This window comes from Corythoichthys intestinalis, chromosome 13 (genome assembly GCF_030265065.1).
Source record: "Corythoichthys intestinalis isolate RoL2023-P3 chromosome 13, ASM3026506v1, whole genome shotgun sequence".
Lineage (NCBI taxonomy): Eukaryota > Metazoa > Chordata > Actinopteri > Syngnathiformes > Syngnathidae > Corythoichthys > Corythoichthys intestinalis.
The window spans coordinates 52,674,858-52,700,897 of NC_080407.1; the positions used below are offsets into that span (position 1 = coordinate 52,674,858).

Sequence of the window (26,040 nt, forward strand, 5' to 3'; positions counted from 1 at the left end):
ATTTGTGGTGGAACAAAAGGGTGACGGTCTTTTTCACTTTCTTGCTTGGACCCCTCTCCTTGTTCATCATATACCTGAACAAATGTCTTATGGTTCCCCTAATGCAGGTCTTAGGCAAGTTTGACAAGTTTTTGAGAAAGGTTTTCACAGCCGTGACCAATCAAGGCGGTTCCTGTCAATCCCTATAAGCGTGGAATGCTTTTATCCCAGTCGTTTAATCGTATTTTTCTGTCATACCTCAAAGGCTGACCTGTGAAAATAGCACTTACATTAAGCCCGTCCGCCTTGTACGATCTTTGCGCGGGAGTGCTTCGTGATAAAAGCGTGTTGTTGTTGTCACGGCTCCGATCCGGCCCAGTCTTCTGCCACTCAATGAGCCCCCCCGCTCGCCCGCCCGGCCTTGGAGTGGCCTGTGTAGGTTCTGAAGCAACATTGTGTAATGCCCGCCCGCCCGCCCACTCACAGTAGCTGCAGCCTGCTGATGTGCCGCTTCTCGGGGAGCTCGCTTTTAGCGCAACAAGCAAGCTGTGGTCAGAACGAATTGTTTCTCGCTCCGGCTAATTTACTCCCACCTGTTCTTCTTATGTGGGCTGGATTCTCGCCTCGCGTTTGCAGCGACAAGGAGGGGGGGTCGGCACGACTGTAGGTGGACTGAAGCCGAATGACGGACAGATTGTCTCTCTGCCAGAATAAAGAAGAAGAGCGTGCCACTATTCAATCCTCCCTCCCCTTAGATTACTTGCATTTCTCAATGACAAGACTCAATTACTCTGGCGTTTCCATAGCAATAAGCATCCTTCACTACATGAAGCAAGATGAATCACCTGGAAATGATTTAGCCTTGTCTGAATAGAAATGCTCTTTATTGCTTGCCGGCATTGTCCGGCTTCATTGTGTGGATCCCATGTCGTTCAATGGCAACTCGCTTGTATAAATTTTCTCCCAAATTTTAAAACTTTCCATGGAGGGTTGTTTTTGTCAGTAATGACGATAACGAAAATATTTTTCCGACAAACAATTTGTTTCATGACGATGACGAGCTAAAAACGTGGCTTGGGAGACTAGAACATAACAAGACGAATGCCAGTTTTTTACATACGTACAGTTCGTGGCTTCTAGGTGGGTTTAATTAGAGCTGATGTTTGTCCAAATTTCCCATTCATTTTCAATGGAATGAATACATAAGTCCTTGTGATTTTTTACCATTTACCTTGACAGCCCATTGACATTCAAATGCCGCCCAAGTAAGTCAATGCATATCCATGTACGTCAAAATTTCCCATTGATTTTCAATGGCAGAAAAACCTATGTGGTTGTGATTTTTGACCAAAAACTTAGCATTATAGCCCATTCAACTGACACCCATATAAGTCGATGCAATTGACAGCCATGCAACAGGACATGTCCCCGAAATGTCCCCAAATATGACATTCAACTGACACCCATATAAGTCTATGCAATTGAGAGCCATGCAACAGGACATGTCCCCGAAATGTCCCCAAATATGACATTCAACTGACACCCATATAAGTCGATGCCTTTGACAGCTATGCAACAGGACATGTCCCCAAAATGGCTCCAAATATTGTTTGGTTTGGAATTGTGATTTACGGTACCACAAAAATGAGAACTGTAACCTGTTTAGTTCACATGCATGACTTTTAGTTCATTTTTTCCAAGTATTGGTACAGTAAAAAGGCTTACTTTTGAGTATGAGAGTAGTCAGAGAGGTCTTCTATGAATATTCACCAACCTTGGCCAGAACCGATTGAGATTTGTGGATTTACAGTACCACAAATATGATAACTGTAACCTAGTAACCAGATCAAAGTCCACATTTAGTTACATGTTATTCAAAATTTCTTGAATATTGAAACAGTAAAAATGCGTAGGTTTGAGCCTGGGACTAGTCAGAAAGGTCCAATTCTATTATTCACAGTACCACAAAAATAAGAACTGTAAACTGATCAAAGTACTGTATATGTGTTGGACTTTTAATTCATTTTTCTAAATATTGGTACAGTAAAAATGTAGTCTTTCATGGAATGGAATGGAATTTTATTGTCATCATCATCGGTATCATTGACAATCATTGACAATTACAAAATGTGATATGATTTGCCCGAAGGAACTGAAGAAGAAGACAAAGGCAGACGGGATGAAGCATATGCTTATAAGTTTCCCGTCCCCCATATTTCATGCGAGTAGTCAGAGAGGTCTACTACGATTATTCACCAACCTTGGCCAGAACCTATTCAGAATTGTGGATTTAAAGTACCACAAAAATGAGAACTGTAAACTGATCAAAGTACTGTATACATGTAGGACTTTTGATGATTTAAAAAAAAATATTGGTACAGTAAAAATGTATAGTCTTTGATGCGATTAGTTAGAGAGGTCTACTACTAATATTCAGCAACCTTGGCCAGAACCCAGACACGGCGCTCCGCATATGCATAACACGCACTGCGCGGAGGGCACCAACTGCCTGAAGGGGCACCAAAAAAAAAAAAGTTTGTAAAAAATCCTAAAAAATAGTAATTGTAGTAATAACAACAATATATAGCATTTAAAATAAAACTTTGTAGGGCCACTAACAACTGATTCTTGCACTTTAATGTTTGTATTTAAAGTTCATTATTTATGTTCATTTACAGATGTTTATTTGTAAATAGTTGAGGAATTTATATTTTTTATTTTAAATTATTTAGTTTTGTTTATTTGAGTATTTGGTGCCATTGGTAGTTTTTTTTATTTTTATAAGGACTTAATTATTATTATTTATCTATTATTTTTGGTTTTTGTTTCATTTTGTTTTTGTTTGGTTTGACAGTTTGTGAAACATTTGTGAATGTGAATGTTTGTGAAATATTACTGTTGACAACTAAGTTATTTCGTAAAATAAAGCAATACTGACAAATGTTCAGATATTGTTCATTTCTATCGCTGGGGGGGCACCACAAAGCATTTATGCCTAGGGCACCAAAATAACTAGCGCCGGCCCTGCCAGAACCTATTCAAAATTGTGGATTTACAGTACCACATAAATGAGAAATGAAACATGATTAAAGTTCACATGCAGGACTTTAAATTCGTTTTGCCATATTTTAGTGTAGTAAAAATACATAGTTGTGCATATGGGAATATTCAGAGAGGTCAATTACTAACATTCACCAACCTTAGCCAGTACTTATTCAAAATGTAGTATTGTCAGTACCACAAAAATGACAACTGTAATCTGTAACTTGATCAAAGTTGACAGGTAGGACTTTTAATTCAAATTTGCTATATATATTTGAACGGTAAAAATAGAACGTTTTGAGTATGGAAGTAGTCAGAGAGGTCTACTACTAATATTCACCAAGCTTGGCGAAAACTTATTCAGAGATGTGGATTTACAGTACCACAAAAATAAGAACTGTAACCTGATCAAAGTACTTGATACATGTACGACCTTTACTTCATTTTTGTAAATTTTGATACAGCCAAGTTTTTGAGGATTGGAGTAGTCTGAGAGGACTACGACTAATATTCACCAACCTTGACCAGAACTTATTCAAAAGTGTGGATTTACGGTACCACAAACAAGAGAACTGTAAGCTGATCAAAGTACTGTATACATGTCGGACTTTTCATTCTTTTTTCTACATATTGATACAATAAAGTTTTGAGTATGGGAGTAGTCATCAAGGTCTACTATTAATATTCAGCAACCTTGCAGACCAGCAAACCTATTAAAAAATGTGGATTTACAGTACCACATCAATGAGAACTGTCACCTGTTTGAAGTTCTTATGCATGACTTTTAATTCATTTTTCCAAGTATTGGTACAGTAAAAAGGCATAGTTTTGAGTATGGGAGTAGTCAGTGAGGTCTACTACGAATATTCACCAACCTTGGCCAGAACCTATTCAGAATTGTGGATTTACAGTACCACAAAAATGAGAACTGTAACCAGATGAAAGTCCACATTTAGGACATTCAATTTTTCTAAATATTTGAACAGTACAAATTAATAGTTTTGTTTTTGGGAGTAGTCAGAGATGTCTACTACTAATATTCATAAACCTTGGCCAGAACTTATTCAATATTGTGGATTTACAGTACCACATAAATGAGAACTGTAACCTGTTTAAAGTGCACATGCAGGACTTTTAATTCATTTTTCCAAATATTGGAACAGTAAAAATGCATATTTTTGAGTCTGGGAGTAGTCAGAGAGCTCTACTACTACTATTCACCAAACTTGACAAGAATTTATTCAGAATTGTGGATTTACAGTACCACAAATATGAGAACTGTAACCGGAATAAAGTACTGTATACATGGAGGACTTTTAATTCATTTCTCTAAATATTGATTCAGTAAAAGTGTATAGTTTTGAGTATGGGAGTAGCCAGAGAGTTCTACTACTAATATTCACCAACCTTGACAAGAACTTATTCAGAGTTGTGGATTTACAGTACCACATAAATGAGAACTGTAACCTGTTTAAAGTTCACATGCAGGACTTTTAATTCATTTTTACCAAATATTGGTACAGTAAAAATGCATAGTTTTGAGTATGGGAGTAGTCAGAGAGGTCTACTACTAATATTGACTAACCTTGACAAGTACTTATTCAAAATTGTGGATTTACAGTACCACAAATATGAGAAGTGTAACCTGAATACTGTATACATGTAGAACTTTTAATTCATTTTTCTAAATATTCATTCAGTAAAAATGGATAGTTTTGAGTATGGGAGTAGCCAGAGAGATCTATGACTAGTATTCACCAACCTTGGTCAGAACTTATTCAATATTGTGGATTTACAGTACCACAAAAATGAGAACTGTAACCTAGTATCCAGATCAAAGTCTGCATGTAGGACTTCTAATTCAAATTAGCTATATATGTACAGTAAAAATGCATAGTTTTGAGTGTGGGACTAGTCAGAAAGGTCCACTTCTAATATTCACCATCCTTGTCCAGAACTGAATGAGAATTGTGGATTTACAGTACCACAAAAATGAGAACTGTAACCTGATAAAAGTACTGTATACATGTAGGACTTTTAATTCATTTTTCCAACCATTGAAACAGTAAAAAGGCATAGTTTTGAGTATGGAAGTAGTCAGAGAGGTCCACTACTAATATTCACCAACCTTACCCTGTATCTATTCAGATTTGTGCATTTACAGTGCAACAAAAATACGAAGAGATACATTCGTGTAACCGACATGCCGTATACTCTAACTAACTACACGTTTAAGGCCATTATCTGTCCTAGTGTGGATGTAGCCGCAGACGAAAATTAAAAGGGCTGCCAAAAACAACCCTGTTCTCCACTATTAACAATCCGGGTTGCAAATAAAGAAAAGAGCTTCCCCATTGTCTTGACACAAGAAAACAATATTTAGCCACTTCCTGTTGACGCCATATCGACACTGTGACTTTGACGAGCCGGCCAGTAAAAGCACCAGGATGCGCAAAACAAGCTATTTAAAATGGTCCGGCGCGTAGTGCTGGCTCGACTGTAAAAGCGACTGAGGACATTTTTAGAGATCTAAGGCTTCAAAGGCTCCATTTTTGCGGCAGGCGCATTCAAATTGTGTCAATGTGTGGGTATAATGAAATCCAAATAGTAACAGGGAAGTTTACGACGCACTCTAGGAGAGTTGATTCTCTTCACCCGTCTCGTGAGACCTGTAACAAGACTTAATTGCTCTCCAACACTGTCCTGCAGCTCACTATAATTGGTTGCCTTTTTCTTTTATTTGTAGATGCGTGTCGTAAAACAGCCGAAAGCCAAAATAGCTGTCTAATATACTAACACATTTCACTGTACTTGTTGGTTGCTTAATTATCCCTTTGCTCCGTTGTTTTTGTTTGCAAGAAAAGATTTTGAACGCGGAATCAAATTTTCGAGATTGTTAATTGCTCTTCACAATAGGAAATGGCAAAAGGGTCGTTCCACTATCAGAGGACGTTTTGTTACCTTCATGTCTTTGGTTTTCTGGTACATTTATTAGAAGTATTCAAGAGGAGCGAGAACCTCTGGGTAGCTCACGGTATGATTTGCGATGCAAGGCTCACAATAACGATCATCTCATGATATGGCGATGCAACAATTATTGATACACAGGTCAGGAAATGATTTCTACATTTGGCATTTTTCAGGCATGCCAGGCAATGGCCTGCAAAAAAAGCCATATACCCAAAAAATGCCAAATACAAAAAAAAATGCCACATCCCAAAATCCATTTTGCCACATACCGCCAAAAAAATGCCACATTGTAAAATCAATTTTGCTACATACCAAACAAAAATGCCACATGGCAAAAAAAACGACCATATACCTAAATCCATTTTGCCATATACCTAAAAAAATGCCACATACCCAAAAAATGCCACATACCAAAATCCATTTCTAAATACATTTTGCCACTCGGCCCAAAAAAATGCCACATTGTAAAATCAATTTTGCTACATACCAAACAAAAATGCCACATGGCAAAATGCATTTTTCCACATACCCAAAATAAAATGCCACATGGCAAAAAAATGCCACATGCCAAATTATATTTTGGCACATGGAAAAAAAATGCCACATGGAAAAAAATGCCACATGCCAAAATACATTTTTGCCACATGTCAAAAAAAATGCCACATACCAAAATCCATTTTGTCACATACCCCCAAAAAATGCCACATACCAAAATCCATTCTGCCACATACCAAGAAAAAATGCCACATACCAAAACCCATTTTGCCACATACAAAAAAAAAAGGCCACATACAGTATCCCCAAAAAAATGCCACATACCAAAATCCATTTTGCCACATACCAAAAAATGCCACATACCCCAAAAACATGCCACATACCAAAATCCATTTTGCCACATACCCAAAAAATGCCACATGCCAAAATGCATTTTGTCACATGGCAAAAAAAAATTCCACATGGAAAAATTCATTTTGCCACATACCAAAAATAATGCCACATGGCAAAATCCATTTTGCCACATTGCAAAAAAAATGCCACGTACCAAAAAAATGCCACATACCCCAAAAAAATTCCACATGCAAAAAAAAATCCACATGCCAAAATACATTTTGCCACATGGCAAAAAAAATGCCACATTGAAAAAATCATTTTGCCACATACCAAAAAAAAAAAAAAAATCCACGTACCAAAACCCATTTTGCCACCTCCCAAAAAAAAAAAGACACATACAGTATCCCCCAAAAATGCCACATACCAAAATCCATTTTGCCACATACCAAAAAATGCCACATACCCCAAAAACCTACCACATACCAAAATCCATTTTGCCACATACCCAAAAAATGCCACATACCAAAAAAATGCCACGAACCAAAAAAATGCCACATACCCCCAAAAAATTCCACGTGCCAAAAAAATGTCACATGCCAAAATATATTTTGCCACATACCAAAAACAATGCCACATTGCAAAAAAATGCAACATGGCAAAATCCATTTTGCCCCATACAAAAAAAAGCCACATGGCAAAAAAATGCCACATACCAAAATCCATTTTGCCACATGGCAAAAAAAAAAAATGCCACATGGAAATATTCATTTTGACACATACCAAAAATAATGCCACATGCCAAAATCCATTTTCCACATACCAAAAAAATGCCACGTACCAAAAAAATGCCACATACCCCAAAAAATTCCACGTGCCAAAAAAATGCCACATGCCAAAATATATTTTGCCACATGGCAAAAAAATGCCACATTGAAAAATTCATTTTGCCACATGGCAAAAAAATGCCACATGCCAAAATGCATTTTGCCTCATATCAAAAAAATTGCCTCATACCAAAATCCATTTTGTCACATACCAAAAAAAAAAAAATGCCACTTGGAAAAAGAAAATGCCACATACAAAATCCATTTTGCCACATGGCAAAAAAAATATCACATGCCAAAATACATTTTGCCACATGGCAAAAATAATGCCAGGTGGTTAAATCAATTTTGCTGCATACCAAATACCACTTTTCATTCTCGCTGTCTTTCTATAGAGTGCCCTATATCGTCTCTGATTTTTTCCTGTGAGGTGTATTAGTCCATAATCAAGGGTTACTCAGCCATCTGAGCTAACCTTTACAGATTCCGCTAAATTGACCGGCAGATCCTTAATCTGAGCGGCACACGAGCAAAGGCAGCTGGCGCAAATCACAGCCCTGCCTTTGACACCCACTCCACCTCCTCTCCTGGGTGTAATGGAGTGTGAGGTCACAAAGGTTACAGGAAAGTAATCCGCATTGAATGATTTGCGGTTCCCGTCTCGTGGCGTTTGGCCCAATTCGCTAACCAGGAGCCATTTCAACTTGTTTGGCGTAATGTTTTACTGCTGCGTCGTATAAATCCAGGAGAGCCCACTAGGGATTAATCGAGCTGGATGAAGTATTCCGCGGAATTTACGTGGGGGTGAAAAGACTTCAGGCAACATCGGGATGGATTTTTCAAAGCGAGTATCTGTCCGTAAAGGCGATGACACGTTTTCCAGCGCTTTCCGCCAATGTGTTTGGCAAGGCCTGCTGTGCTCATGTTAAGGCTGTTGAATGGCTTCAAGGTTTCCAGTAGGCTGAACGGTCAAAGAACACAGTACAAAAATCCAATTTATAGAAGCATGCAAAATATGGGTCATTCTGAAGTGTGTGTCGTCATCTCCTGTTCATGAAGAGAATTAAAGAACCTGTGAAAAGAGAACGGGATGCTATAGCTTTAGGATGCCTTTTTTTTTCAAAATGGGGTAAGGGAAACGGTGCCCCAGGGCAGCCACCTGCCAAGGTCCAAATCCCGAGTTCTCAGAAAGCGACAAAACTGGTTCTTCTGCTCGTTTCAGTTATGTAGGTGTCTGCAGAAATCCTACTTTGCTTGCCAAATTAAAAGAAGGAAAGCTAAGATTGACAAGAAAGTAAGAACAAGGATGTGAAGAAAAGGCTTGTAAAGCGGTATTTGCCGTGTGGCAAAAAGGATTTTGCCATGTGGGATTTTTTTTTTTTGCCATGTGGTGTTTTTTTTGCCATGTGGCAGAAAGGATTTAGCCATGTGACATTTTTTTTGCCATCTGTCAAAATGGATTTCGCCATGTGGCAAAATGGATTTTGCCATCTGGCATTCTTTTTGCCATGTGGCAAAATGGATTTTGCCATGTCGCTATTTTACCCTATGATAAAATGGATTTTGCCATGTGGCATTTTTTTTGCCATGTGGCAAAATGGATTTTGCCTTGTGGCTTTTTAAATTTTTTTTTTTTTGCAATGTGGCTAAATTGATTTTGCCATGTTTTTTTTTTTTTTTTTTTTTTTTTTTTTGCCATTTGGCATTTTTTTGCAATGTGGCTAAATTGATTTTGCCATGTTTTTTTTTTTTTTTTTTTTTTTTTTTTTTTTTTTGCCATTTGGCATTTTTTTGCCATGTGGCTAAATTGATTTTGCCACATGGCGTTTTTTTTGCCATATGGCAAAATGGATTTCGACATGACATTTTTTGGGGGTGTGTGGCAAAATGGATTTTGGTTTGTTGCCCTTTTTTTCGAGTGGGGGGGTATTTGGCATTTTTTGGGGGGGTATATGGCAGTTTTGAAGGCCATGCACGTCCATGCCATTGATGACTATACACGTCCTAATTTTCCATTCATTTTAAATGGCAGAAAAACGTGTGGCTAAGATTTTTGACCATACACTTAACATTAGAACGCATTGATATTCAGCTGACAGTCCGGCTATGCCATAGACGACTATGCACGTCCAAGTTTTCCGAAATCCAAATTCATTTTGCCACATACCAATAAAATGCCACGTGTCAAAATCCATTTTGCCACATGGCAAAAAAATGGCACATGGCAAAATCCTTTTTGCCACATGGCAAAAAAAAATGTCACAAGGTAAAAAAATGCCACATGGCAAAATACTTTTTGCCTCATGGCAAAATCAAATTTGTCACATGGCAAAAAAATACCACATGGCAAGGCTATGCCATTGGTGGCTATGCACGTCCAAATTTTCCAAAATCCGAAATCCATTTTGCCACATACCAAAAAAAATGCCACTTGTCAAAATCCATTTTGCCACATGGCAAAAAAAAATCCCACATGGCAAAAAACAATGTCACAAGATTTTGCCATATGGCAAAATCCATTTTGCAACATGGCAGATACCTCTTCATATACGTTCTCGTTGTCTTTCCATCTTCCTCATGTCTGTTTGTGTTTGGCAAATGCAGTGTGCGGCGACATCCACGGGCAGTTTTTTGACCTGATGAAACTCTTTGAGGTGGGAGGCTCACCGGCATCCACGCGCTACCTTTTCCTGGGGGACTACGTCGACAGAGGGTATTTCAGTATTGAAGTGAGTACTGTTGTTTTTTGTTCAAATCGTGTGGCTCTTTTCATCATTCTGCTGTGAATTTAAACGAGTCATGTACGTATGTAGTTTAAACCGATAGGCCAACGCGACTGTTTCTGAAAGCTCTGGGCAGGTTACATCGCCATGGTAACATGAGGCTAGAGTCTGATTGGACAAAATAAAATGCACATAGATAGGAAAGTGTGCAGCCAAGAGAAACGTGACCATATGATGAAAGTAGACTATAGGGAATAAATGGAAAGAGTTTAACACTGTACAGGAAGTCGCCGGGTTACGACGTACTCGACTGACTCGATTTCGACTTTATTTATTTTGTCAAGTCTTTTTTTGCTTTGTTTATCTCACAAACAGTTTGTTATTGTACCTCACAGCATCTTTTTTTTTTTTTTACTTTACTTCATTAACATGACTTGTTCTGTCCTCACTAAACGTGAAGTTGTTCAGCTTGACGGACAGCAAACAAAGCAATTGGGCTTTTTGAAGCTTTTTACTTCTTTCAATTTGTAAAGCTAGCAATAAAACACTTGACACAAACGATTGGTGTTCAAACGTCCATCTACTCTGATCAATATGTAAATTTAGTAGATTAAAATAGCCTAATTAGCTTCATAAATGTCCGCTAGCTTAAATGCTATGAATGCTCACATATTTACAATTCTCATAGTAATATAAAATTCTCATCATAAATCGTGCACAGGTTTGTTTTGAAAGTGTTTGTATTTAGTCTAATTGATCTGGGTGGATACACTGCCCTGTAGTGCCAACAGTGAATATGACACAACTCATATAACATGGCTGGATACAGCTGCTTTTTTGCCATGCGGAGTTTTTTTTACCATGTGGCAAAGTTGATTTTTCCATGTGGCATTTTTTTTTTGGTACCATCTGGCTTTTTTTTTTTTTTTTTGCCATGTGGCAATATTGATTTTTCCCTGTGGCATTTTTTTTGCCATGTGGCAGAATGGTCTTTGACATGTGGCATTTTTTTTTGCCATGTGGCAGAATAGTCTTTGCGCTGTGGCATTTTTTTTTTGCCATGTTGCAAAATGTTTTTTTCCCATGTGGCATTTTTTTGCCATGTGGCAAAATTGATTTTCCCTGTGGCACTTTTTTGCCCTGTGGCATTTTTTTGCCATGTGGCAAAATTGATTTTGCCCTGTGGCATTTTTTTTGCCATGTGGCAAAATTCATTTTGCCATGTGGCAGAATGGTCTTTGACATGTGGCATTTTTTTTTGCCATGTGGCGAAATTCATTTTGCCATGTGGATTGTTTTTTTTGCCATATGGCATTTTTTGCCATGTGGCAAAATGGTTTTTGACATGTGGCATTTTTTGCCATGTGGTATATTTTTTTCCACGTGGCAAAATGGATTTTGCCCTGTGGCATTTTTTTTCTCCATGTGGCAAAATGGATTTTGCCCTGTGACATTTTTTGCCCCGTGGCATTTTTTTTGCCATGTGGCAAAATTCATTTTGCCATGTGGCTGTTTTTTTTGCCATGTGGCAAAATTAATTTTGCCATGTGGCAAAATGGTTTTTGCTATGTGGCAAAATGGTTTTTGCCATGTGGCATTTTTTTTTGCCATGTGGCATTTTTTTACCAAGTGGCAAAATGGGTTTTGCCATATGGCATTTTTATGCCATGTGGCAAAATGGTTTTTGACATGTGGCATTTTTTGCCATTTGACATATTTTTTGCCATATTGCAAAATTAATTTTGCCCTGTGGCATTTTCTTTTGCCATGTGGCAAAATTAATTTTGCCCTGTTGCATTTTTGCCCTGTGGCATTTTTTTTGCCAAGTGGCAAAATGGTTTTTGACATGTGGCAAAATGTTTTTTGACATGTGGCATTTTTTTTGCCATGTTGAATATTTTTTTGCCATCTATTTTGCCACATAGCATATGCCACTTTTGGTTCCCACTGTCTCTCCACTCGAGGGCATTGTATCCACCCAAATCAATAAAACTAAATGCAAACACTGCCAAAACAAACCATTACAACGCCACTCGGAAAAAATCCTCGAAGCAGCAAAATTTGATTCGAAGCTTTTTTTCTAATGAAATTACTCTAGTTAATCGATTAATTGTTGCAGCACCAATTGCAAATATAGGTCAGGTTCCCTGGCGGTGTTTAGGCTAGCAAGAAAATGCTGGGTTTTTTTTCATGCTAATAGAATGTTGCAGTGGTTTTAAATGCATGTAGTACTCAGTCGGTCTCCTGCCTCCACATTAGTCAGTCTGTCATCTTCTGAAGCCAATTTGCCAAGCACAGCTGCGTGAATGTTTCACCGTAAGCAGACCATGATGCTTTGCGTTTCAACCGCCTGTTGTTTTTCTCGTGTTTGCAGTGTGTGCTGTACTTGTGGGCCTTAAAGATCCTCTACCCCAAAACCCTTTTTTTGCTGCGCGGGAACCACGAATGTAGACATTTAACAGAGTATTTCACATTTAAGCAGGAATGTAAGTCGCATTTTTTTTCTTATATTGCTTGTTTTTTTTTCCTGTACGCTTGTCTGAAACGGTGTGTGTTTCCCTGTCTATATTCTAGGTAGAATTAAGTATTCAGAAAGGGTGTATGACGCGTGTATGGACGCCTTTGACTGCCTTCCCCTGGCTGCACTTATGAACCAGCAGTTCCTCTGTGTACACGGAGGACTTTCTCCAGAAATCACGAATCTTGACGACATCAGGAAAGTATGTGGCTTTTTTGAGACACTTTTTTTTTTTTTTTTTTGCTAGTCTGTGTGTGTGTTATAATAGCGGGCGGACCGACTCGGTAAACATACTTCGGGGAAAGTAACGCCGACGACAGCCCGGGCGCAATGAATCCTGGCGCTAATTAAAACGGCTGGAAGACCTGGATGCGAGCTAATTCAATAATTCCAAATGGATTGTGGGTGTCTAATCAGAGAATGTGCGTCATAGATTCAAGTGTCCATCGCGCGATTCAGCCGGTAATCTGCAATCTTAGCTGAGTGCGACTGAAATCAAGCGGCAATATGTTATAATTATAGCCTCGTTATTCATATGGCATATGCTGGATGCCATGGAGACCATAGACTTGCCGTAGTAGTGGACAAGCCAGAACTCTTCAAAGTGTCTATTCGGATGATGTTTGCTGCTCTCAGGAGCTACAAAATAAGTTGCTATCTGGGAAGTACTGTAAAGTGGGGAAAAAATGTCACTAGAGTCAGTCTTAACAACCTGTCTGCTCCTTTTAAATGATTAAAGCATCTTTTTTTGTAGGACACTCTTCAATGGGTCTTTTTCACCTAGGTGTGAATAAAATTCTCCTAAAACAAGACTCTTAGTCAGCTTTTAGAGCCAAGAACTTTGGCACACTTGCTCGAAATGGCCCGATTAGAAGATTTAATTTTGGTGTTGAATGATAATAATTGCATCGTTTTTTGTAGGACACTCTTCAGTAGGGTTTTTTCACCTAGGTGTGTGAATGAATTTATCATAAAACAACACAAAACAAAGCACTCAGGCAGCTTTTAGAGCCACGAAATTTGACACACTTGCTCAAAAAGGGCCCAATTACAAGAATTATTTTGGTTTTTAATGATAATAATTGCCTCCTTTTTTTGTAGGACACTCCTCAATCGGGGGTTTTTTCACCTAGGTGTGTGAATGAATTTCTTGTCTCAGGATATACAAAAACATCTCTGTCAGCCATGCCAACAACACAAAAGACATTCCACACACAAAAAAAAGGGGCGAGTTTCGAGGAAGACGATCTACCACCACCCTGAGCCAAGAAATTTGGCACAGTTGCTCGAATCGGCCCAAATAGAAGATTCATTTTGGTTTTGAATGATAATAATTGCATCTTTTTTTGTAGGACACTCTTCAGTAGTGTTTTTTCACCTAGGTGTGTGAATGTATCATAAAACAACACAAAACAAAGCACTCAGGCAGCTTTTACAGCCACGAAATTTGGCACACTTGATCGAAAAGGCCCAATTACAAGATTCATTTTGATTTTGAATAATAATAATTGCCTCCTTTTTTGTAGGACACTCTTCAATAGGGTTTTTTTCACATAGGTGTTTGAATTAATTTCTTGTCTCAGGATATACAAAAATATCTCTGTCAGCCATGCCCACAACACAAAAGCCATTCCACACACACACAAAAAATGGGGGAGTCTCAAGGAGGACGATCTGCCACCACCCTGAGCCAAGAATTTTGGCAGTTTAATCATCTAATTGGCCCAATTAGATGATTAATTTTGGTTTTGAATAAAAAAATGATGGAATCTTTTTTCTTGGACGCTTTTCAATAGGGTCTTTTTCACCTAGGTGTGTGAATGACATTCTCATAAAACGCTTAGGCAGCTTTTAGAGCCACGAAATTTGGCTCACTAGCTCGAATCGGCCTAATTAGAATATTCATTTTGGTTTTGAATGATACTAATTGCATCCTTTTTTGCAGGACACTCTTCAGTAGGGTTTTTTCACCTAGATGTGTGAATGAATTTCTCATAAAATAACACAAAACAAAGCACTCAGGCAGCTTTTAAAGCCACGAAATTTGGCACACTTACTCGAAAAGGCCTAATTAAGAGAGATTCATTTTGGTTTTGAATTATAATAATTGCCTCCTTTTTTTGTAGGACACTCTTCAATAGGTTTTTTTCACCTAGGTGTGTGAAAGAATTTCTTATCTCAGGATATACAAAAACATCTCCGTCATTCATCTCTGCCATCACTGGGCCAAATTGTTGACACACTTGACATGTTAGAGTTGCGTCACGGACAGTCAAATCCCATTTGAGCTGTTCAGACTGAGAAGGATCTTGTCCAAATCTGATATAAAACGACCTCCTGTACGTGGTTGCAATCTGTCTCATCGCCTCATCCCATCTTCAAAATATGTAGATTCAGAAATGAACCTCCCACTTCATGGGTTTTACAAGGACAAATGTGACTTAAATTTGCTGACGTCCAATGTTTCTTTTCGCAGTTAGACAGATTCAAAGAGCCTCCAGCATACGGGCCTATGTGTGATCTGCTTTGGTCCGACCCCCTGGAGGACTTTGGGAACGAGAAGAGTCAGGAGCATTTCACACATAACACAGTGCGAGGTTGCTCCTACTTCTACAGGTCAGTATTGCTACCTGGTTGTTATAAAAGTATCTTACAAAACTGGAGAAAACACAGTTGGTCTACCTGACCAAGTATTGACGGTTATTTTTACGAGATTGGGGCTTGGGATTTTTTCTTTTTTTAGGTCAATCCATTCTCACATATTTTATCGACCAAACATGGTGGATATGCAGCTTGACTAGTTTGTCGGATAGCTAGCAGAAAACAATTGCATGAGTCACTATGATCCGAATTTACAAGGACAAAGTTATGTCCCTTATGTCTAGTCGAATCGAATCGTAAGGTTATATCGAGTCGTAAGGTTATGTCGAGTTGAGTCGTAAGGTTATGCCGAATGGGGCCGTTAGGTTATGTGGCGTTGGGTCAAGTCACAAGGCTATGTCGAGTCGAGTCACAAGGTTATGTCGAAACGGGTCATAAGGTTATGTCGAATAGGGCCATAAGGTTATGTCGAGTCACGTCGGGTCGAGTCATAAGGTTACGTCGAGCCGGGTTGAGTCATAAGGTTATGTCGAGTCGGGTCGATTCATAAGGTTATGTCGAGTCACGTCGAGTCACGAGTTTATGATGAGTCTTGTCGGGTCGAGGTTTATGTTATATAGAGTCATAAGGTTGTATCGAGTCACTTCTGGTCGAGCCATAAGTTTATATAGAATCGGGTCATAAGGTTATGTCGGGTCATGAGTTTATGTCATGTCACGTCGGGTTGAGTCATAAAGTTACCCAGTCGGGTGATTCATAAGGTTATGTCGAGTCGGCTCAAGTTATAAGGTCATGTTGAGGTCGGGTCAAGTCATGAGTTTATCATGAGACGAGTCGAGTCATAAGGTTATGTCGAGTCAGGTCGATTCATAAAGTTTTGTCGAGTCACGTTGAGTCGAGTCTTAATGTTATATAGAGTCATAAGGTTATATCGAGTCACGTCGGGGCGAGCCATAAGCTTATGTCGAGTCGGGTCGAGTCATGAGTTAATGTCAAGTCATGTCGGGTCGATTCATCAGGTTACGTTGAGTCGGGTCGACTCATAAGGTTATGTTGAGTCATGACGAGTCGAATCTTAATGTTATATAGAGTCATAAGGTTATATCGAGTCACGTCGGGTTGAGCCATAAGGTTATGTCGAGCCGGGTCGAGTCATGAGTTTATGTCAAGTCACTTCGGGTCGAGTCATAAGATTATGTCGAGTCACGTCGGGTTGAGTCATAAGGTTATGACAAGTCATATGGTTACGTCGAGTCGGATCAAGTCATATGGTTACGTCGAGTCGGATCAAGTTATAGGTCATGTCGAGGTCGAGTCATGATTTTATCATGAGTCACGTCGGGTCGAGTCTTAATGTTATATAGAGTCATAGGGTTATGTCGAGTCACGTCAGGTCGAGTCATATGGTTATGTCGAGTCACGTCTGGACGAGTTATAAGGTTATGTCAAGTCACGTCGGGTCGTCATAGGGTTATGTCAAGTCATAAGGTTGTTTCAAGTCACGTCGGGTTGAGTCATAAGGTCAAGTCGAGTCACTTCGAGAGGAGACATAGGGTTACCTCGAGTCGAGTCAAGTCATCAGGTTATGTGGAGTCGGCTCAAGTTATAAGGTCATCTCGAGGTCGGGTCAAGTCACGAGTTTATCATGAGTCACGTCGAGTCTTAATGTTATATAGAGTCATAAGGTTATGTCGAGTCACGTCGAGTCGGGTCATAAAATAATGTCGAGTCGAGTCGAGTCGAGTCACAGGTTGCTCCGTGAGGGCGTAGCGAGAGCGGCAAAGGTGACCAAGTTTTTCGAGTCAACTTGTCGAGTCTTGAGTCATTGTCTCACGACTCGAGTCGAGTCTTGGACCCTCACAGCTCAATCGAATCGAGTCCGAGTTGTCAAATTTGCGACTCGAGCCCAATTGTCTGATTAATAGACCTGCTAATATACAATCAAAGACGCTATTCACACGCTAATGAAATTTAGCTCCATTGGGTTTAACTCTCAAATCAATTACGGCTCTTCATATGTGAATGAAATGTTTTCATTGCAGATTATTTAAAACTACCAGTTAAAAAGAAACTGAAAGAAAAACTCGCAAAAGGAATTGAGATTGTTTGATATGAGCAATAAACTTCTGATCCTTTTTTGGCTCGATTCCCCAGCCCTAGCTTATTATAATTAGACCAAATATTTGATCCTAGCTTACATGGTATGCCAAGCAAGTTCCTTCAACGATGCTTTCCTACCGAATCATCATCTCTCGCGTCTTCATATTCTTGATCCGGTAAAGTCGTCTGTCGTCGAGCCGAGCGTGACGCTCGCGAGACTCTCGGTAGGATTTATGTAACCCACATTAGCTTCGATTGAGTTGAATATCTGAGCAAACAGAAGAAACGCGAGAAGCAGGCCGGACCCGGGCCGACACAGAATGTAATGAGCTGGCACATAGCCACAAGGAGCAGCCCTCCCTCTAATGCGTTCAGCAGTCCCTGCCGTTCATTACGGCCTGAGTGATGCGTCTTTGGCTGTGGCGGGCCTGCGGCGAGTTAGCGCAAGCAGTCAGAAATGCCTTCGGTCGCCAAGTATGCATTTTCTTCGGCGACGAGCTAATACTGCGGATAGCGTTTAGGTGATGTCATACAGTGTTTTCCCTGCAAATGGTGGTGGTATGCTATTCACAAAAACTTTTGGGTGAAATTTGGAGACAAACTATGATATAACCGTTCCCATTAATTTGATGTGACCCATTTACTCGACTATAGTGATTTTTTTTTTTAACTATTATGTGCTACTGTTTATTTTTAAAAATGTTCAGTCAGGTACTGCAACAATTAATTAGTAATTCGATAATAGAAAAGCTTCGAATCCAATGTTGATGCTTCGAGGATTCGTTTAATTCAAGTGTTGTTGTAATGGTTTGTTTTGAAAGAGTTTCCATTTAGTTTTATTGATTTAGGTGGATACACTGCCCTCCAGTGGCAGCGGTGAATATGCCACAATTCATCGAACAAGTCATAAGGTTATATCGAGTCGAGTCGTAAGGTTATGTTGAGTCGAGTTATAAGGTTCAGTGGAGTACAGTCATAAGGTACTCCACGACGAGTCGGGTCGAGTCATAAGGTTGTTTCGAGTCACGTTGGGTCGAGTCATAAGGTTATGTTCACGTCGGATCAAGTCATAGGGTTATTTCGAGTCTGGGTCGAGTCATAAGGTTATGTCGAGTCATGTCGGATCGAGTCATAGGGTTATGTCGAGTCTGGTCGAGTCATAAGGTTAAGTCGAGTCCAGTCTGATCGAGTCATGAGTTGATGATGAGTCACATCGGGTTGAGTCATGATGTCATAGAGGCATTAGATTATGTTGAGTCACGTTGGGTCGAGTCATAAGGTTATGTCGAGTCATGTCTGATCGAGTCATGAGTTGATGATGAGTCACATCGGGTTGAGTCATAATGTCATAGGGGCATTAGATTATGTTGAGTCACGTTGGGTCGAGTCAAGGTTATGTCGAGTCATGTCTGATCGAGTCATGAGTTGATGATGAGTCACATCGGGTTGAGTCATACTGTCATAGAGGCATTAGGTTATGTTGAGTCACGTTTGGTTGAGTCATAAGGTTATGTTGAGTCATGTCAGATCAGTTCATAAGGTAATGTTGAGTCTGGGCAAGTCATAAGGTTATATCGAGTCAAGTCATGAGGTCATGTCGAGTCATGTAAAGTCATAAGATCATGTCGAGTCATAAAGTTATGTCAAGTTATTTCGAGTCATAAGGTTATGTCGAGTCACGTCGGGTCGAGTCATAAGGTTATGTCGAGTCCAGTCATAACGTTATGTCGAGTCGAGTAAAGTCATAAGGTTATGTCCAGTCGAGTCATAAGGTTATGTCAGGTGGAGTCATAAGGTTATGCCGAGTCACATTGGGTCGAGTCATAAGGTTATGTCGAGTCGAGTAAAGTCATAAGGTTATGTCCAGTCGAGTCATAAGTTTATGTCAGGTGGAGTCATAAGGTTATGCCGAGTCACATCGGATCGAGTCATAAGGTTATGTCGAGTAACGTCGGGTCAAGTCATAAGGTTATGTCAAGTTGAGTTAATAGCATTTAAGCTAGCAGGCTTTTGCTACGCAAGTTAGCCAATTGTTCTGTTTTCTATTTTTAAATGCATTTATTGCTCTTGTGAAATGAAAGTGCAATTCAGCATTGTTTGAAAAAACACACGACAATTTTATTTTGTACTCGCATTTAATAAACACTGGATTTCACTCCAAATAACTACCAAAATCCATTCAAGTCTTGATCTTTATTTTCACTTTTGAATTACTGCACCATCTCGAAGTAGAGGGCATGCCTCGTGTATCAATATATTTGTCCGGAAAATACGGTAGTTGTGTTTCTTGATCTGTGAATAAACTGAATGCATTTTTTCCCTGTCTTTTATGCTGCAGCTATCCCGCCGTTTGCGACTTCCTACATCACAATAATTTACTATCTATCATCCGGGCCCATGAAGCGCAGGATGCCGGGTGAGTTGTATCTTCTCTTATCACGTCATGGGTGGTTTGCTTAATGTTGTATGACAAAAACAAAAGTCAACAGCATGTAAAAAGAGATATGAGGGGAGTAGATTTGCTGGAGATCGAAGAACATGTACGAATTTGGATAGAACTAGTTCATAGTGGTTGGAGGACTATATTTCAGTTACATTTTTTTGTTTTTTATTTTAAGGTTTTTTTTTACCCAGGTGTAAGAATGAATTTCTCATCTCAGGATATACAAAAACATCTGTCAGCCATGCCCACAACACAAAGGAAATTCCACACACACACAAAAAAAAAAAGCGGCGAGTTTCAAGGGGGACAATCTGCCAACACCCTGAACTGTGACGTAAAAGTTGCGCCAAACTGCGAGGGCTGGTTCAATCCTTAAAAAAATACTGTATTTATTTATTTATGTATGAGTCAAGAAATTTGTCACAGTTGCTCGAATTGGCCCAGTTAGAAGATTCATTTTGGTTTTGAATAAAAACAATAGCCTCCTTTTTTGAAGGACACTCTTCAATAGTGTTTTTTCACCTAGGTGTGTGAATGAAATTCTCATAAAACACAAAACACTTAGGCAGCCACAAAGTTTGGCACACTTGCTCAAATTAGTCCAATTAGAAGATTCTTTTTGGTTTTGAATATTAATTGCAGCCTTTTTTGTAGGACACTCTTCAAAAGGGTTTTTTTTCACCTTGGTGTGTGATTAAATCCCTTATCTCAGGCTATGCAAAAACATCTCTGTCATTCATGCCCAAAACACGAAAGAGGTTCCACACACAAAAAAAGAGGCGAGTTTCGAGGGGGACGATCTGCCACTACGCTGAGCCACGAAATTTGGCACACTTGCTCGAATTGGCCCAATTAGAAGATTCATTTTGAGTTCGAATGATTGGAGGACACTCTTCAATAAGATTTTTTCACCTAGGTGTGTGAATGAATTTCTTATCTCAGTATGTACAAAATCATCTCTGTCATCCATGGTAAAAATAAAAAACAGGTACCACACAAAAATAGAAGCGGATTTCAAGGGGGATGATCTGCCACCACTATGAGCCACGAAATTTGGCACAGTTGCTCAAATTGGCTCAAGATTCATTCCAGATTTGAATAGGGGTTTTTTCACCTAGATGTGTGAATGAATTTTTCATAAAACAAACACTTAGGCAGCTTTTTGAGCTACAAAATTTGGCACATTTCCACGAATTGGCACAATTAGAAGATTTATTTTGGTTTTGAATGATAATAATTGCATTCTTTTTTTGTTGGACACTCTTCAATAGGGGTTTCTTTCATCTAGGTGTGTGAATAAATTTATCATAAAACAACACAAAACAAAGCAGTTAGGCAGCTTTTAGTGCAAGGGTGGGCAAACTATTCCACAAAGGGCCGCAGTAGGTGAGGGTTTCTGTTCCGACCCATCAAGAGGAAACCTTTTTACCAATCTGGTGTCTTGCAAGCGCAATCAGTTGATCGCAGTCAGGTGCTTCCTGTTTCAGCAGAAACCTCATTGGTTGAACTGTCCTTGCTGGATCAGCTGGAGCAAAGACCAGGACCCACTACGGCCCTTGAGGACCAGTTTGCCCACCCCTGTTTTAGAGGCATGAAATTTGGCACAGTTGCTTGTAAAGGCCCAGTCCCAAGATACATTTTGGTTTTGTGTAATAATAATTGCCTCCTTTTTTGTAGGACACTCTTCAATAGGTTTTTTTCCACCTAGGTGTGTGAATGAATTTCTCATAAAACAAAACACTTAGGCAGCTTTTAGAGCCACGAAATTTGACACACTTGCTCGAATTGGCCCAATTAGGAGATTCTTGGTTTTGAATAAAAAACAAGAGCCTCCTTTTTTGTAGGACACACATAAATAGGTTTTTTTTCACCTAGGCGTGTGAATGAATTTCTTATCCCGGGATATTAAAAAAAATCTCTGTCAGCCATGCCCAGCACACAAAAAAAGTTACACACACAAAAAAAAACGAGGCACGTTTTAAGGGGGACGATCTGCCACCACCCTGAACTGTGACGTAAAAGTTGCGCCAAACTGCGAGGGCTGGTTCAATCCTTAAAAAAATACTGTATTTAATGGAGCTTATTTTACCTCAAAATAATCATAATGATATAACGACAGAAGCAGAAATATGAAAGAAGCAGCCTTGACCGCATTTATTACCATTGTTTTTATGAATTTTTTGGCGTGCTAGCAAAAAGCTGACAATAACATTTTTATTACTTGCTTAAAAATCTTATTCAACAGTTTATTCACATTTGAAATGGTTTCGTCCAGGGTTTGCAATGGCGGCACGCTCTTGTTTATCATTGCAGGGACGCTTGGGACACCTCGACACAAGGGGCTGCAGCCCCCGGGGGCCGCACACCCACGATTCACTTGTGTTTTGCTTCGAAGGTGCTGCATCTTTAGAGAAAAAAAATAGGAATAAACTTGCTGCAAGGGTGTGATACGGTGCATTAATCATCCGAAGCTAAAGAATGCAATGCACCAAGCTTGGTCAGCACAGATTCCCTGAAAGTCACACTGTTTGCTTCTAGTTACTTGACTTGCAAGACCTCCTAGGGTTACATCAGGTAACCCCCGCTTGACTATGCATCACCTTACAAGACAAACAGGTCGCCATGTCAGGCGATTACACTAATCATATCCCTAAGGGCGTTGTAGTTAGGCTTTCCTTCGTAGGACGCGAATGTCTACCATTAATTCATTGATTTATTTGAACTATTGTCACATTAACGGGGAAATTAATCCTCATTTGTTTTTCTTCACCAGATATCGCATGTACAGAAAGAGTCAGACCACTGGCTTCCCGTCCCTTATCACCATTTTCTCTGCACCCAACTACCTTGATGTCTATAACAACAAAGGTAAGTAGCTTTTAGGGGGGTGGAAAACAATGCAAGGCTGAATTGGAATGACTTTATCACGAGTAGACTTCGTTCATTCGCTGGCACCCTCCCACTTAAAATGGATTGGACGTCTATGACCGTCAGTGGCAGCCAAGCCAGGATACGAGTTCCTTTTGGGGGCATTTACAGGTTATTTTGGGTTACTTAAAAGAAAGTGGCTCAAGAATGTTTCTAAAGTAACTCAAAATGAACAGGAATTGCCCCCAAAACTGGAAAAACTGTCTGTGAATGCTCTGGTGACGGTGATAGACGTCCAATCTGTCTTGACTGGGAAGGGCGAATGAGCTAGCGTTGACAATGTCACAACCTGTTGCTTCTTTTTCTACAGTGGTATGAAAAAGTATCAGAACCTTTTGGAATTTCCGCATAAAATCACCATCAAATGTGATCTGAGCTTTGTCAAAATCACACAGATGAAAAAAACAGTGTCGGCTTTAACCCAAACATTTTTAGGTTTTTATTAGGGGTGTCAAATGATTAAAATTTTTAATCGAGTTAATTACAGCTTAGAAATTAATTAATCGCAATTAATCGCAATTCAAACCATCTATGAAATATACCATATTTTTCTGTAAATTATTGTTGGAATGGAAAGATAAGACACAAGATGGATATATACATTCAACATACGGAACATAAGTACTGTATTTGTTTATTGTAACAATAAATCAACAAGATAGCATTAACATTATTAACATTCTGTTAAAGCGATCCATGGATAGAAAGACTTGTAGTTCTTCAAAGATAAATGTTAGTACAAGTTATAGAAATGTTATATTAAAACCCCTCTTCATGTTTTTGTTTTAATAAAATTTGTAAAATTTTCAATCAAAAAATAAACTAGTAGCCCGCCATTTATTGTCATAATAAACAAATACAGTACTGATGTACAGTATGTTGAATGTATATATCCATCTTGTGTCTTATCTTTCCATTCCAACAATTTATTTTACAGAATATATATATAAATTTACAGAAAAATATGGCATATTTTATGATGGTTTGAATTGCGATTAATTGCGATTAATTACGATTAATTAATTTTTAAGCTGTAATTAACTCGATTGAAAATTTTAATCATTTGACAGCCCTATTTAAAATATTTGATGCATTTAACGTACATGCCCCGTTCAAACAGATTAAAATGACAGCACAGTGTCATGTCCACTTGTTACATGCGTTTTTTGGTGTAGTGTCGCCCTCTGCTGGCGCTTTGGTGCGACTGATTTTATGGGTTTCAGCACCATGAGCATTGTGTAATTATTGGTGTTATACTTATATAGCGCTTTTCCACCTTTCAAGGCGCTCAAAGCGCTTTACACTATCTCGCCATCCACCTACTGGTGACGCAGCACCAGGAGCAACGTGGGGTTCAGTATCTTGCTCAAGGACACTTAGGCGAGTTCATCAGGGCGGAGAATTGAACCCACAACCTCTGGGTTGGGGGACAACTACTCTAACCACTGAGCCACGCCACCCCTATTGACATCAACAATGGCGAGTTACTAGTTTATTTTCTGATTGAAAATTTTACACATTTTATTAAAACGAAAACACTAATAGGGGTTTTAATATAAAATGTATATAACAAAAAAAAAAATCTTCAGCATTTCATAGTATTTAAGCTAGCGGACGTTTGCTATGTAAATCAGCCAATTGTTCTTTTGTTGTACATAGATCCTCATTTATTTACTTTTTATACTGTTTGAGGCTCAGCTCAGGCATTTTAAGTTTTCATGTTCCTTATCCGATTACTCGATTATTCGAACTAACTAGTTCATCGATCAATCAACTACTAAAATAATCGATAGCTGCAGCCCGAGTTCACTTACTTATGTTTCCCCCTTCTGTCATTGTTTGCATACTATCCTCGTTAAAATATGAAAACCGATAAATGGGTGGTTTTAGTTAAAGCAGACACTGTTTTTTCATCTGTGTGATTTTGACAAAGATCACATTTGATGGTGATTTTATGTAGAAGTGTGAGGAATTCCAAAAGGTTCAGATACTTTTTCATACGACTGTATCTTGACTGGGAGGGGCGAATGAGCTAGCGTCAATGGCAGCCAACGAGCTAATATAGACTCTATTCCCTGTGACACCTTATTAAAATGTGACAAAGTATCGCAGTATACAACCGTTTTGATAAATTGTCACAAATTTAAATTTAAGAGGAGCATGTTTGTTTAATTGAACCCATATAAAGATATATCCTTTATCAAATTTAAGAGACCCTAGATTGCTCGCTCCTGTTCTAATCAGTCATATTTGTTGGGTCCACTGTTTGAAGTAAACCTCAGTAATGAATCGGTCGCTCTTCACAACTCGCCCGAGCCCGGGCAGCGCCGCTCGTGATTGATGCGCAATCTAGTGCGCACATAAATCTTGAAAGGGGGGCAGCGGTAACGGTAGGTCCCATCAATTCATTCAACGCGGGGTCGGCCCGATGAACTAATGAGACTTTCCACGCTTCTGTCAATAAGGAGCAGGCGGTAGAGAAAACTTGTTGCGTAATTATGCAGTGAGGTGGGCCTCGGTCCAGCTTTTCTGCTCACCAGCCAGTTCTGGAGCAAGTGTCAGCTGCTGACCCAGCTGTCTGTCACTTGTTTTGACTCAGGCATGTACCGTCTCGTTTGCATCCACTTATATCTGTGCATATTTGCGGTTCAGTGAGGACTTAAAGCCGTTTTCAGATATAAATACTGCAACATTAACGTGGAAAGTGACCTGCAATTTACACGGAAAATGTCTTTTTAGACAGAGAGGGGATGTGCCGGATGGTTTTCGGTTGGCCGGCGAGACCCCAACAATCCGGCCAGAAGGCCAAACTCCGCGCGTTCACCTTAGTCTTAACCATTTTGTACTGATCCATTCTGAAAGCTTTAAAGAAGGCTCAGCGAGAACAAGTTGACAATTTATTCGTGTCGACAGCAATCAAACAAAGGCGAAACAGACTCAGGCGAGGAGGCAAACTTGTTCCAAAGTCACCATATCAGAAATCAACAAAAGGTTCCCGAGAAAACCGACAACGCCATAGACTTCATAACGAGGGCGTAGGTTTGGTCTCGACTAGTGCTGCAACGATTAATCGATTAACTC

At 39.4% G+C, this 26,040-nt stretch overlaps 1 protein-coding gene across 2 annotated transcripts in view; it reads left to right on the plus strand.

Annotated features, from left to right (window-relative positions):
- LOC130927970 (protein phosphatase 3 catalytic subunit alpha) overlaps positions 1-26,040 on the plus strand; it is a 105,289-nt gene that overhangs the window by 43,140 nt on the left and 36,109 nt on the right. For both annotated transcript variants that reach the window (XM_057854124.1, XM_057854126.1), the window contains exons 3-8: positions 10,251-10,375; positions 12,744-12,855; positions 12,944-13,089; positions 15,364-15,503; positions 19,927-20,004; positions 22,805-22,899. In XM_057854124.1, coding sequence (XP_057710107.1) covers positions 10,251-10,375; positions 12,744-12,855; positions 12,944-13,089; positions 15,364-15,503; positions 19,927-20,004; positions 22,805-22,899 — 696 coding nt within the window. The remainder of the gene's footprint in view (positions 1-10,250; positions 10,376-12,743; positions 12,856-12,943; positions 13,090-15,363; positions 15,504-19,926; positions 20,005-22,804; positions 22,900-26,040) is intronic.